General features: G+C 39.4%; 1 protein-coding gene across 1 annotated transcript in view; it reads right to left on the bottom strand.

Annotated features, from left to right (window-relative positions):
* lrp2b (low density lipoprotein receptor-related protein 2b) overlaps nt 1-14,677 on the bottom strand; it is a 47,121-nt gene extending 32,444 nt beyond the window's left edge. Inside the window, exons 1-31 of the mRNA XM_080305491.1 lie at nt 14,130-14,677; nt 12,493-12,603; nt 12,189-12,311; nt 11,555-11,671; nt 11,351-11,461; nt 10,025-10,141; nt 9,799-9,915; nt 9,392-9,535; nt 8,810-8,926; nt 8,426-8,554; nt 8,051-8,220; nt 7,727-7,950; nt 7,254-7,460; nt 6,964-7,166; nt 6,538-6,678; nt 6,091-6,300; nt 5,770-5,962; nt 5,344-5,469; nt 5,092-5,222; nt 4,422-4,559; nt 3,952-4,230; nt 3,620-3,859; nt 3,379-3,501; nt 3,061-3,177; nt 2,554-2,931; nt 2,117-2,365; nt 1,804-2,012; nt 1,525-1,709; nt 1,143-1,371; nt 698-875; nt 18-146 (exon numbers count right to left, since the gene is read on the bottom strand). Of these exons, the coding sequence (XP_080161617.1) occupies nt 18-146; nt 698-875; nt 1,143-1,371; nt 1,525-1,709; nt 1,804-2,012; nt 2,117-2,365; nt 2,554-2,931; nt 3,061-3,177; nt 3,379-3,501; nt 3,620-3,859; nt 3,952-4,230; nt 4,422-4,559; nt 5,092-5,222; nt 5,344-5,469; nt 5,770-5,962; nt 6,091-6,300; nt 6,538-6,678; nt 6,964-7,166; nt 7,254-7,460; nt 7,727-7,950; nt 8,051-8,220; nt 8,426-8,554; nt 8,810-8,926; nt 9,392-9,535; nt 9,799-9,915; nt 10,025-10,141; nt 11,351-11,461; nt 11,555-11,671; nt 12,189-12,311; nt 12,493-12,603; nt 14,130-14,196 (5,212 nt within the window). The 5' untranslated portion in view covers nt 14,197-14,677. The remainder of the gene's footprint in view (nt 1-17; nt 147-697; nt 876-1,142; nt 1,372-1,524; nt 1,710-1,803; nt 2,013-2,116; nt 2,366-2,553; nt 2,932-3,060; nt 3,178-3,378; nt 3,502-3,619; nt 3,860-3,951; nt 4,231-4,421; nt 4,560-5,091; nt 5,223-5,343; nt 5,470-5,769; nt 5,963-6,090; nt 6,301-6,537; nt 6,679-6,963; nt 7,167-7,253; nt 7,461-7,726; nt 7,951-8,050; nt 8,221-8,425; nt 8,555-8,809; nt 8,927-9,391; nt 9,536-9,798; nt 9,916-10,024; nt 10,142-11,350; nt 11,462-11,554; nt 11,672-12,188; nt 12,312-12,492; nt 12,604-14,129) is intronic.
* Nucleotides 14,678-14,917: the final 240 nt, after the last annotated feature.

Genomic DNA, 14,917 nt, shown 5'->3' with positions numbered 1-14,917 from the left:
TGTAAAACCAAAATTACCTTTAACACAGGTGCGCTTGTCAGCATCCAGCTTCCAACCTGATTGGCAGTGGCAGGTGTAGTACCTGGGTCTCAGTGTTGACAGCAGGCACAGCTGAGTGCACAGGTGTTCGCTGCATGGGTTGATGGCTAAACACAAAAGCGCAGAGTCACTTTCAGCCTTGAAATCGGATTCATTAAACTACCACACTGGTATCATTAAAAGAAGAATTTAGTGAACAAACAGATGACAAATGAAAGGAACAAGCTGAGCCTTCCACGCTCACAGTGAAGGGATCTGGTGCCTCTGGGAGCATTTTGCTGGCATGATTTGATCCACCTATTTTCTTTAGGGTATCAAAATTGTGCCCCAGGGGACCAGAACTGATAAGGACCTCCTCCATATCCATTCATACTACCCCAAAGTAACCAAGTAATACATAAACATTTACATGACAGAAAGTTGTTGTTTATTCACTATTTACAATATAAATTTCTACTTTTATAGTGGGTTCACAATAGAAAGGAAAAAAGAACATTCTCTGTGAAGAGTTAAACTTTGTTTAACTATTACAGTAGAGCATCACTGTAGTGTGTGTGTGAAACTCATGTACTCAGTTATTATAGACATCAACACATTTTAATACACTTCTTAAAGCTACAAGTATCCAAGTAAGATTTGTTTTTTATTTGAAAACTACCTGTGGGTTGTTTGATGGGATGAGCCATCACAATGCCCATGGGCTGGTAGACATTGTTCATGTGAGTAGTGATGTTGCCACCATGGAACTTGTTGGTACTCATCACCTTGCTGGTATAATGTTCTGACCAGTATATGGTGTCTTCAAAGATGGTCATACCATATGGGTGCTGGAGAACCTGGTGTTAGACACACAAAGGATAAAAACTTTTTGTGAACAATGATTATATTTTAAACGTAACACTCATTGTATTTGAATGGTTTATGCCAGTAACCTCCAATAACAGACATGATAACACCCCTGGCTTTAATGCATGTGGTGAGGAGTGACACCAAATTGTCTCAGTTCTCTAAACAGTGTTGAAAAATGATTAAAAGGGTATAAACTTTAAACAAGTAGTAAATATTTCCTCCTTATAATGAAAAACAGGAAAAACTAAACTTACCACATCGCTTGCCATAACCTGATATCGGTTGTTTCCATTATAGTCACAGTAGTCAATATATCTGAGATAGGCATCTGCAAAGTAGACTCTTTGTGTGGTGTAGTCCAGGGCCAAGCCATTGGGCCAGTAGATCTTAGTGCTGACGATGACTTTTCTCATGGTTCCATCCATGCTGGCCTGCTCAATCCTGGGGTTCTGGCCCCAGTCTGACCAGAACATCAGGTTGGTACTGGCATGAATGAGAAAGACAGAGAGGTCAATGATGTACTTCTTGAGTATGGTAAAAAAGGGTGAAAATGTATTTATAAAGGGCATTTTGCTTAACTATTAAATTAAATAATGTAATACTAGCATAACATCCATGTAACTTGAGTGTACTTACTGGTTACGGGGGTCCAAAACCAATCCACGGGGGTTGGTAATATTTCTACTCATGAGGACCTTGCGATAACGACCATCCAGAGTGGAAACCTCAATGTTCTCCATGACAGAGTCTGTCCAATACAGATTCCGACCAACCCAGTCGACAGCAATACTCTCTGTTACCATCAGACCAGATGAGAACACCTAAAACAACAGGGACATATTGAGCACTCACAAAATTAAACCGTTCATTTAAATGTTGAGATTATAAAGCAAGAAACTCTGTTGTTAGCCTTACCGCTTGTTTGCCAGTGCCGTTCTGGTAGGCACTCCATATCTTTTTCTCTTTGGTATCAGCCCAGTAGATTTTGGAAGTGACACTGTCAAAGTCTACAGTCACAATACTTAAACCGGTGATCACTGGACTCATCAGGGGTGGTCTTATGTTGACTCGGTTGGCAATGATCTGGCTACGTTTGGCAAGCAAAAGCACAGCTGCACTTGGGTCTAAAGATGGAAAAAGAGCTTGTTGGTCACTGAAAGAACTGTAGTATCTTTATAAGTATCTATATAAGTTACACAGTTCCTGTATTGTGTTGCTTGTTGCTTACTCGTAGCTTTGCAGGTCCGTCCATCTGGCTCTAGGAGGTAACCATCAGAACAGTGGCACCTGAAGCTTCCTCTTTCATTGTAGCACTGCTGGCTGCAGAAACCAGGAACCACACACTCGTTGATGTCATCGCAGGTCTTTGAGTCATTGAGGAGCTGATATCCTGGTGGACAGGTGCATTCAGCCCCAAATGGGCCTTGAATACAACTGTCGCTGCAGCCCCCGTTGCTGAGTGAACAGTCATCTTCATCTACAGGAGTTAGTAATATAATGTATTAGTAATATAATGCATTTGTGTCTTAAATTCTAGTACATTTGTCATTTTGTCTTACTTATACCAGTTTTTAAGTAATATAAAGCATTTTAGCTATCCTTAATTTCTTTTCTTTTTATGTCCATTTAGAGATTTAAATGTTATACACAATGCATTTAACTCACTGCAGATAGGTGACTCATCTGCTCCATTGGGACAGTCCCTTTGGCCGTCACACACCTTGTCCTGGTCGATGCACACCTCACTGATCGGACACAGCCACTGTCCGGAGGGGCAAGTAAACGGAGGGGTGGGGCAGTTCAGTTCATCACTCATGTCCCGGCAGTCATTTTCGCCATCACACAACCAACTCATTGGAATGCATATCTTGTTGGCGCATTGGAAGTAGTTGGATCTACAGGTGACAGGTGGGCAGGAGTTGTGTTCATCAGACCCATCCTCGCAATCTGAGTGACCATCACACTCCCACTCATCTGGTACGCAGAAACCGTCGCTCTGGCACTGAAACTCATCATCGTGGCAGAGGCCTGGACCTCGGGTGGCTGGAGTTGTCAAAGAAAATAAATAAATAAATAACTAAAACTTCATTGACTTTCTCTGATAAATTTGAGCAGAGAGTGGAATTCCCAATCTATAATTATACAAAACATTATTCTGTGCAGGTAACATACGGCAGCCTTGTTCATCAGAATGATCCCTGCAGTCAAACACTCCATCACACCGATAACTTGAATAGACACACTGGTCCCCACTGGCACAGGCAAACTCAAAGGAGGAACAGGAAAACTCTTAAAACACAAAGGAAACAGAAAACAAAGAAAAGACGAGTAAACTTTTATGACACAACAACAAACATATGTTCAATATGCCAACTACAATCAGTGGCTTGCAGCTTTTTGCTGCCATCAAACTAGTTGCATTAAATATACGATATTGCTCCAAAGATCTAAAAAAATTACTAAAACATGGATGATTTTCCAGATACGTACCACAATCTTTCTCATCAGAGCCATCCAAGCAGTCTTGGTCTCCATCACAAACATAGAAGCTACTGATGCAGCGATGATCGGGACACAAGAAGTAGTTTGGAGGGCATGTGGTGATGGTTGAATCTGATAATCACAAACAGAGCTCATTTATTTATTTATTTTTAAACATGTATGTTAATATGTAATAACATAATAGCTGTATGTGCAGCAATTCAAGAAGACTTGTGGGATCTGTGCTTACTGCAGTTGTGCTCATCAGAGCCATCCCCACAGTCATTTTCACCGTCGCACACCCATTTTGCAGAGATGCATCTGTTGTTGTTGCAGGTGAAGTAGCCGGATGAACAGCTGGTAGGGACACGAGTGGGACAGTTAATCTCATCTGAGCCGTCTCCGCAGTCGTCCATGCCATCACAGCGCCAACTGGCATAGATGCAATGCTTGTTGTTGCAGGTGAAGGCGTACGGAGAGCAGGTCGCTCCTGATAAAGATAAATGAGACGATCAGTTGGATTACTTAAAAATATCTTCTTACACTAACTCCTAAGCATGTGCGTTTTTCTTTTTCATTCACCTGAATCTGTGCAGTTGGCCTCATCAGTCTGATCTATGCAGTCAACAATCCCATCACAGCGGTCAGAGTTAGGTCGGCAACGTCCTTCGTCACACTCGAAAGAGTAGTCCCCGCAGATGTTGTCAGGTGGAGGAACGGAATCGTCCTTGATGCAGTCCCTCTGATTTGACTGAAGTTTCATACCATATGGACAGCCACACACTCGACCAAAGTTGGGAGTTGGAAAACAGAAGTGGCTGCAGTGTCCATTTGGCAGCATGTTACATCGGCTATTGAAGGCTGTCAGAAAGATCACAGAGAAGAAGTCAGTAGGGTCCTCGATTGCTTTATCACTGCTCATGTGTTGTCTTGACCCAGGAGATCATTTACTTCCTACCGCCACTCAAAACTCCAAAGTCCTGGTCCTACAGCACTAAACTGCACCTCTAAGCACTTTCCAGAATCCAGTGTCTTTCTTTGGATAAACTTACTGCTGTGGAGGTCAGCTGTATAGGCCTTGATATTCATGATGCCGGTGATTCCTTGTCTGACCATAATGTTCCCACCACCGTCCCTCTTCCTCATCTCGAATATAGCACTGGTCCTTGTATCAGACACATACAGGTAGTCTACAAGATAGATATTGCTGCGTTACAAGCAGTTGCATATGTAACTAAAATACATTAAATGTTATAAATGTGATTTAGTGGTTGTTACAAGCTGGTAGAGTGGGTCAGCTACCAATCACAAGGTCGGTGGATCAATCAGTTCCTGTATCCTCCAGCAATGTGTCAAAGTATTCTTGAGCAAGAAACTGAAACCTGATTTGTCCCGATGCATCCATTGGAGTGTAAATGCATGTGCTCTTGGGCATAGATAAAAGCACTGCTTGATTGTGTATTTGTTTTGGTAAGTGAGATTTGCAGTAGAAAGTACTTTGAATACTAAATTGAGTAGAAAAGTGCTATGTAAGTTCCAGTCCATTTACCAATTCCATTTTTGGAATTGGGGAATATCGAATAGATGCATACTGTAGAAGCCAGAAGGTAATCAAATAACAATAATAAGGCTAACCTTGGTTTCCTTAAGAGCTTGCTTATGGTGAGTATGGTGTGTTTGTGTTTTGTGCAGTATTCTGAATGAGTGTACAGTTGAATTAACCTGTATAAACTGTCAAAGAGTAGGGCTGAGTGATCTGGCCGATGTTGGTAAATGTCTGTCTGTCACTTCCTTCAACATCAATGTGGCCAATCTGATCAAGAAGGGTATCGACCCAGTACAGCCTGTTATTCCTGTCAAAGAGAAATCCACAAAGAAGAAGTGTAGCTGAGTCATACAATATACTGTTTATTATTCCTTAAATGGAGCCAAGCAGGTATTCTCATAACTGACATAGTTGACCACTCTACTTACATATAGTCAACAGCAAGCCCAAATGGCCATCCCAGTGTTGTGTTGACAAGAGGGACAGCATTGCTGCCATCAGTGAAGCCTCTCATTATTACTGCTGGACGATACCAGTCAGACCAGAACAAGTAGCTGTGGAGAAATGTTTGGTGAAGTAATGCAGTAGACTACAGTGAATAATGATAATTGTTATCCTGAATATAAAGGGTGGAGGCCCATGTGATGGCTGTGGTTTAGGAAGTAGTAGTGTAGAGTAGTGAGTATAGTAAAAGTGGTTTGAATAGACAGCATTTTTCTATGATCAGAAAAATCTGAATAAAAAAATATTCATTACCATTTATTGTGTTTAATTTCCTTCCTGTCTCTACAAACTAAAACCTGCTCAGGCAAAGTATCTTTCAGGAGTTATTTGTGATAAATCTGATAACTCACCCAGCACTAGGATGCACTGCAATTCCCTTTGGGTTCCCTAATCCCGTCACAATGTCTCGTCTGGACTTGTCTGTGACTCTGAAGGCTACCACTGAGCTGTAGGTGCTTGTGGTCCAAAACAAAACTTTTGAGGTCCAGTCATATGCCATGGCATCAACTATCCCCACTCTGTAGCCTGTCAAAATCTGCTGAACTGAGATTGGATAAATATAATAGGTGAGATCGCTTTGATTAAACACTGTAACTATATCAAGGTTAGGTTATAAAACTCAGCACCCTAAGTGCCACTTTCTTTTTTTTTTACCCAAGTCAAAAACTCACCACTGCCATTGAGGTTCGACTTATAGATGAGGCCTTTGGACCTGTCGTTGTAGAAAACAGTCCCCTCATTGCCGTCAAACTCCATTGCAGAGCCAGAAAAAGACGCCCCGAGGCCTGTGAGGGGCAGAGTGATGTCCTCCTGCGTGGACAGATTCAGTGGGATTCCCCGCACCGCCAGTGAGGAGGCCACCAGCAAGTAGTCCTTCACCTCTGCACAAAAAATTAGTGCCAGGGCTTATTATCATATAAACTTGCTGTTTAAATGATATATTAAAAAAAAACTTAAAATTCCCAGATCTAGCTTACCAGAAAGGATTGTAATTTTTTAAATTGTCAGCACATTATTATACATTTCATTAACTATTTTTTTAACCCAGAACAGAAACACGTATATAAACACGTGTATAAGAGAAGGGTAAGGTCGTTTTACAAATTAGATAAACTTACTGAAGCAGGACCGAAGGTCCGAATGGAGGTCATAGCCATGGCGACACTTACAGCGGAAGCCCAAACCATCATTGTCAGTGCGGTGACTTAAGACACAAATTTGCTCACAGCCACCATTGTTTCTCCCACAAGGGTTCTTCACTGCATTACAAGACAGATGTCATCATTTTATGACATCACTCAGTGTAGTATGTAGCTCTTATAGATAACAAAGAATTTTCTTTTTGTGATAAGATAAAAATTTGTTCACAACACAGTTGGTAGATCTTTTTAGTCGAGTAAGCAGTTCACGATATCTGGAGAAATACATTTTTAATATTTTATTTTTTACCATAAATTAAGAGGCATCTTGTTACATTATATTCAAGGGAAAGCAGACATTTTAAAGTTGTTTTCCTCAGACTGAATGTGACTGAATCTCCTTACCCAGAGGCTGCATGAGAGGGTGGGAGACGACAACATGGCCTGGCCGGTTCGCGGCACGATAGAGGAGGGTTGGGTTGCTGCCATTGAAGCGATTTGATCTGATCACACCCATCTTGCTCCAGTCAGTGAAGAATACGTGGTTTTCAAATAAAGCAATTCCAAAAGGATGTGGCGACTGTGTTCCACCATTGAGGACTAATTTTCTATGTGAAACAAGTACGCCTTAGAAAGAACATCAAGGAGGATACAACTGAAGGAGGTCAACAATTTATTTCTAATGTAACCTTTACCTGTCCAAACCGCTGTACGTGACAGTCTCCACTGTGTCAAAGTGGCTGTCAGACCAGTAGACCCTCTGGGTGATGATATCAAGGGTAATTCCTGTTGGCGTGCCGAGCCTGCTCTTTACCAGCTCGAAACGATTGCTGCCATCCATGAAGGCACGTTCGAGCTTAGACTGCACATTGTTACCACCCATGTCTGTGAAGAACATGTAGCTACAAACCAAAAAAAAAAAAATGTATAAGGATGTTATATGAGTTATATGAGCAAAACTCAGGTGAACTCAAAGACTCTTGGACATCCAATCTTTTACACTCAAATTATCTTCAACTCACAAAATTATGATGTTTATCAAACTTTTTTCCTGACACTGAATTTGTAGATGAAAAAATTGCCAGTAATTCAAAAACTAATGCCCAAACCTAAACTCATATTTCAATCTTTTTGTGATTATAAAACCACGTCATTTATTTAAACTCACCCTACTGTTGGGTCCAGGGCGAGGCCATGAGGAGTCCGCAGGTTTTCAGCCACCAGCGTCACTCGATTTCCTCCATCAAAGTCACACACATCAATGCGCTCCACCCTGGCCTCCAGTACATAAAGTTTGAGGTTGATCCAATCAACTGCAATATTCTGGACGCTGTGAACCGAATTATTCAGAATTGCCTTAATGTCGCCTCCGTAATAGTTGGCGGAATAAACCTGGCAAAAGAATTTCAAAGTTTTGGATTAATGTTTGTTGTATAAAAAATAACAATAAAACATAATCAAGAACTTCATCAGACATTAAATTCAAACTGACTTTTTTGGTATAAGTATCACTCCAGAAGACTTTGTCATTGTGCCAGCTGTAGGCGACTGCCACTGCTAAACCTTTTCCCTGGGATGGCACCAGAATCCTGACAATGCGCCCGTGCAGATCAGCTATCATCACATCACCCCCATTGGTGAAAATTAGCTGTGGCAGCCCAGCTGAAAAACACAAATAACAGACACGAGAAAATGTAACCATTGATGTAATTGCAAACAAAATATGAGGAAAAGAATGATATTTGAAGATCGTTGTCACTCAGCTGGACTGTAAACAATAATGTCTTTTTAATTTAATGATTTCAGTCTCATCTTTTAAACAGCAAAATTAAACACAGGTACCATGACATGTGTGCACTCTCTGTACCTGACACATTTGCTCTGCAAACATGACCTTGCTCCAAGACATATCCATCAGCACAGCTGCAGTGGTGCGTGCCAGGACGATCCTCACACAGCTGGTCACAGATGCCCCAGATCTGACAGTCATTGTAGTCTGGGCAACAGAACAAACAGCCATGTTTTGGATGTATAATGTGAGGGACATTATAGTAAGAGTCTACACAAATGATTTGCAGCTAGAACACACTGAAATTACACAGTTTATGCTTCCTCAAAGCTCTGTGCTTTTTCCAGGACGCAAAACACAAGTTGCTAAAACTGTGTGTGCTGTCGATGTCTGATTCAATTTTAACACTGCCACACATAGAGACGATGTTTTTAGGGAAAAAATACATATAAAAGAACTCACCTACACACGACCGACTGTCATTGGCTACAATGAAGCCATCAGGGCAGTAGCATGCACCACCCTGAGGAGATGGGTGGCAGTAGAACTCACAGCTCAAGGCTGAGCACCTTTCCAGGCCTGTGAGTCAACATCACAGAAATGAACATCATGGACAAATGTAAACAACGGTAAAAGTGTAAAATTAATCCTATTCTAAGAAGCTTGGATGCCAGGACGTTATTGGTATCGTAATAAGCTTTATAGGCCTGAAAATGACCTGCAAAAAGTTAATATTAAACCAAGTGTGTGTTAAGGCAGTGATAAGGAATGCAAAAGTTATGATTATAGTATCTGAGCAGCTGACATCTGGTAAACATTTGTGATTACTCGACACTATAGCCAAAGCCCTTACACCCAAATTTATCAAATTGCGGTTCTGAAAACGTGAGACATTCTACACTCGACAAGATCTCGATCACTTCAATTCCTTCAGATTCATCTCATTTGTTGTTGTTGTTGTTTTTTAGATTAAAGGCAGGTGTGACATGATATTATCATAAATGGTAGAATTCTTAGTGCGGGACTTGTACACGTCAGGCTTACCGCAGGTTTGCTGTGCAGTGGTGTTGGTCTCATCTGTGCCTCCAGGACAGTCAGGCTTGTCATCACACACGTTTCCCACTGGTATGCACATGGTCGAGCCTGGGCATCCCCACTCACCGGGGTAACAGTCTCGGGAGTTACTATCTGAAAAACATTGAAAGACGTATAATTATGTTAAAAATATGCAAACATTCTTTCATGTTGTTGTGAGGAAAAAATCTTTCTTGATTTGTTATGATGGTATAATTTGAGCTTTAACTCTTGAAGAGTGATTTCAAAACTCAATGAACCTTCTAATACATCTAATAGTTAAACTAATCTTGACATTTTCATGAACTTTTTAAAAATTATTTTATTGAAAGTCATAAACAATGTCACATATTAGTAAATCAGTCAAGTTTTCTCACCACATCCTCTCTCATCACTGTAGTCCCCACAGTCGTTGAACTTGTCACACACCCACTGCTGAGGAATGCAACGGCCACTGGCGCAAGTGAACTGGTTGCCACTGCAGCTCTGGTAATCTAGACAACCAGTAAGTTAAATGGCAGCCTGTGCTTATTGAACACAATTTAAAATGTAAAAGAGGCTCATAATTAGCTAGCATGTGTGTTCGGTCTCATTCACCCGTACCACAGTTTTGCTCATCACTGTCATCCCCACAGTCATCCCAGTGGTCACACACAAATGACATCGGGATACAGAAGCCATTTGCACATTGGAACTGGTGGATGGGGCAATGCTGAGTTGCTGAAAATAAAACAGAGACTGGATTTACAGGAGGTCCAGCAATATGTTAATTATTAAAATGAGTTATGACTCACAAAAACTAAAGTAACAAGTGAACACATCTCAATTTAGGTTCATCAAAATCACGAGGAGTCCAGACTGATAAAGATCCAGAGGTACAAAGGTTGAGACTTTACTGCTCTCTGGCACCATAGACTGCTAAACTATAATAATGCATAGCTGGGCTATCATTACCTGTAAACCAAATAAAATTAAAATACTTCATAGCCATTATGCAGAATAAAACTGGCTAATTAGGAGTTAAGCATAACTATCAAAATATATAATATGAAAATAATAAAAATGAACTTTAAAAACTTTTAGTTGCTTTAAAACACGGCAACCGTTTTGTGAATATGTTCTTTAAGCAACTGGGATGAAAACATTCTGCAATGTTGCTGCACAACATCATTTCATGCATCATCTTAACACCCCATGCAGGACCTACCATTAGAGGCCAAACAAATATGGTGTCTGGAAATGGCTTTTTGCTATGTTTATACAACAGGAGAACACTAATAAAATTTAGGTAATAGCATATTTTAAAAATATAATTAATAGAAAAAGTATAAATATACATAAATTTATTAGAATTTTTGTTAAATTAGACGCGGAAGAGACTACAGAAGCCTATTTCTGCTACTGAAGAATTTTTTTGCCGTCCATGAGGCCCAACATCAGGTTGGTATCTCAAGTATCTTGAAATTCTGAGTTTAGTGTGACAAAAGTTTGACTTGCTCACAATTAACCTGAAGTTTTGAGTCGAACTTTTGAGACATGTAACTCAACATGTTGACTTAGCTGTGCTCGGCACTTTAAGGCATGTAAAGGTAAGATAGGTAAGAAAAGTGTTGAATTTTAAAGGTGCAGACAAGACAATGGAAGCTAGTTTCCACAACTGAAAAATGTTTTTCTCCTGTTGGTGAGTTCAAATTTCAGATTGGTATCTTAAAATTCTGACTCACTAACTCAGAATTTTAAGTTGTCAATCTCAAAAGTTCAAGTTACATATCGCAAAGTTTGGATTGACATAGTAGGTGGAAATCTTGAGTTCAGTATGTTGAAAGTCTGACTTGCTCAGACATAACTTGAAATTTTGAGATAAATAAAATTTTTTTTCCTACTTTGGTGGAGTTGAAAACAAGAAGAGTAGAAGCGTTATCTACTCACTACAGTTGAATTCATCAGAGCCGTCTCTGCAGTCTTCTCGTCCATTGCAGTGCTGTGAGTTGTTGTAACAGGCCCCGTTGGCACAGGTTTTCTCAGTGCATTGTGGATAGTCTGCAAACAACAAGTAGTTCCTCCATTACAATTAGAATACTATCATCTAGTAAAGTAACCATGGCCGGTTACATCTAGATCTAAAACTCTTACTGCAGTTATTCTCATCAGAGTTGTCCACGCAGTCCTTTACGTGGTCACATCTGTACTTGCTGGGGATACACTGGCCCTCCCGACAGGTGAACTGGTTTGGGCTGCAGGTCCGTCCACCTGAACCAAAAATATGAAGCTAGGCTTGTTTCAAAAATCCACTTTGTGGGAGAATTAGACTTCTAACAAGGAGCGTAATGTGATTATAGAATTACTTCTTGGTTCAATAAGTCTTTGCCACACTGAAAGCCAAACACAGACTTTACAAAAGAAATGGTTCATAATGTAGATTGTCTGTTATAACGGGTTTGTGTAATGAATAAACCACAGTGTTAACTTTAAATTCATGAATATTGGAAGACCTAAGTTTTAACATTAGATACTTGAAATGCTTAGTTTAGATAGCTTCTTTTACAGATCATTTAAAGAATCAACTTTTTTTTAAATTTTGTATAGTTTCTGTTCCTTTTGAAATTATGAACAATACCTTTAGAGGCCACCTAGTTTAAGTCTTCATTACTTCATTATAAGTACACATTTTTTTTGTCTTGTGATTATGACAGTTTTCAGGACAAACAAAAGTGTTTGTTCATTTCTCTGTTCTTTGACGCCACGTTCAAGCATTCATTCTGCATACCACAGGTTCTTTGCTCATCTGAGCCGTCGATGCAGTCCTCCTCCCCATCGCAGACAAATCCTGATGGGATGCATTCACCGCTTGTCACACATTTAAATTCCTGTGAGGTGCACGACGGAGGTGCTGCAACAAAAGGAGCAAAACAGTTGTTTAGGATACAAAAGAAATGTAAGTCATACAGTTTATGCTTGGCTTCACATTTCTTCTCTTTGTTTTATTTTTGTTACATTAGCAAGAGCACATGTACCAACATATGTCTGACTTCTTAAAGGGATTTTTTTCTGTGATTGTTTGCGATGCTTACGACAGTTCAGCTCATCTGAATCATCTGTGCAGTCTTTCGTTCCGTCACACCTCCAGCCTATGTCGATGCATTGTCCATTGTTGCACTGAAACTGATCACTTCCACAACTTCCTGTAGAGAGATAAAATATCTTTCTTTCTTTTTTTAATGGCCAGCATGTGTGCTTCACATGCACAGATTTGGTTAGAAATCGTTTACAAAATATACATATAAAAAATAGGTGGAAATCAGGCAGCTAGCTGATATTTAATTGCTTGAAGTCCACGTTTCTTAAGTAAGATGAACATGTTTTATAGTTTTCTTCACAAATGAGTTACTATGTTTATGAGAGCTACTTCCTCCGTGTGCAGCTTCTGAACTTTAAACATGTGAGTCGGCGTTTTAAACATGACTAATTAACACCTCAGCAGTCCAACTTATGACCCAGGAGATTATGAGACCATCATTTTAAACTCATTATCAAACTTTAATTTAGCACAACGTTAACTGAATTCGTGTACTTAGTAGAAAAGCTAGCTATTTTAATTCTGCTTCATTTTTCTAAATGAAATTTGTGGTTAATCATTTAGTTTTGATTGCAGTTTGGTTTTAGTTAAGAATGAGTTTGCTCTGTTGTTGTTTAAAAATGTTAAAATTTATTAGATCACCCTGGATCACTTCGCTCTTAGACTGAAGGCTTACTTGTTGTTCCCAGAGTATTTAAAAGCAGAATGGGAAGCGGAGCCTTCAGTTTTCAGGCCCCTCTTCTGTGGAACCAGCTTCCTGTTTGGATTTGACAGACAGACACCCTCTCTACTTTCAAGATTATGGTTAAAACTTTCCTGTTTGATAAAGCATATAGTTAAAGCTGGATAAGGTGATTCTCCCTTAGTTGTGCTGCAATAGGTGTAGGCTGCTCGGGGCTTCCCATGATGCATTGTGTGTTTCTTCTTCAGTCACCTTTCTCACTCACTGTGTGTTTACACACCTCTCTGCATTTAACTATTAGTTATTATTAATCTGTGGCTCTCTTTCTCCCCTCACACCAACAGGTTGCAGTAGATGGCCATCCTTCCCTGAGCCTGGTTCTCCCAGAGGTTTCTTCCTGTTAAAAGAGAGTTTTTCTTTTCCACCAACACCAAACCTCTTGCTCATGAGAGGGTGATATGATTTTGCCACATCTTTTCTTTTTTTTTTTCTCTTTGTATTAATATGTGGTCTTAAGCTCATGATATAAAGCACCTTGAGGGAACTGTTGTTGTGATTTGGTGATTTATAAATAAATAGGAACTGAAGTTATTAGACTGGATTAAACCAAACTGCTAAAAATTAAAACCAAAAACATACAGTAGTTTCTTGTTTTTTAAAAAATATTATTTTAGTTTTGTAAGTACACAACATGTTTTCAGATTTTTAAAAATTTACTTTTTGTTTAAGTTCAGTTAACTGAGATTTTTACATTAAATTATAGCATTTATTTTAGGTAGTGGTTAAAAGTATTAACTTTTTTCAGATTTTAGAACTCAAATCACTTACAGAAATTACACATTTTGGTGAAAAAAATCACTGGTATGACACAGTTTTCCCCTTTTTATTGTACTACTAGTGTATTACTTACCTAAAAGTATGCTTTCTTGAAATTAAGAGTGCACACCTACCTTGAACAAGTTTAAATCCCTGGAACAGCAGCAAAAGAATTAGAAGATGAAGACCTTTAAGGTCCATAATTTAAAGCTCTATTTTCTTTTGGAGTGATCTTGTCTTCCTCAGGTCTGGCGTTAGTTTGACAAAGTATGTATGCTCATGTTAAATCTGTGCCCTTACTCTCCCAAACCCAAAAGAGAATGACTTCAGATAGTAGATGTATGGCTCAGACCAATCAAGGAAGGAGTGATCTGAGATGGAGTTATACAGCTTTTTATGGCCAGCTATTTTACATAAACTTGATCTAAGATTAACTTTTAATTGTTGGAATGTTGTCTATGTCAGCAAGAAAAAGCAACTTGTCATATTTGTGTAAGATTATTAAAAAAAAAAAAGGTTAACTAAGTTAAAGCATCGATTATTGGTTCCTTTTAAGTAGCTGGAAGTAGTTATTTTTTAGTTCTATATAAAACATTAGGAATTTATACATTTTAAATTTTGTTGGAAATGTAATGACTATGATTGAGGCATGGTTGATGCTGCCAGGCAGGTTGAAATTAGTATGTCAGAAACTGCTGATCTACTGGGATTTTTTTTCAAAGATCTAAAAAAGAGAAAATATCCAGTGAGCAGCAGTTCTCTGGGTCAGAATGTCTTACTGATGTCAGAGGAGAATGACCAGACTGCTTTGAGCTGATAGGAAGGTAACAGTAACTTCAACTGTACCTTAAAGCAAATTGGCTTTTGGAGCAGAACAACACACCAGGTGCCACTCCAGTCAGTTTAGAGCAGGGAAATAAAT

Source organism: Astatotilapia calliptera, chromosome 8, assembly GCF_964374335.1.
Source record: "Astatotilapia calliptera chromosome 8, fAstCal68.1, whole genome shotgun sequence".
Lineage (NCBI taxonomy): Eukaryota > Metazoa > Chordata > Actinopteri > Cichliformes > Cichlidae > Astatotilapia > Astatotilapia calliptera.
Note: the sequence above shows the minus strand (reverse complement) of the source record. Positions and strands in the feature narration are given on the sequence as shown.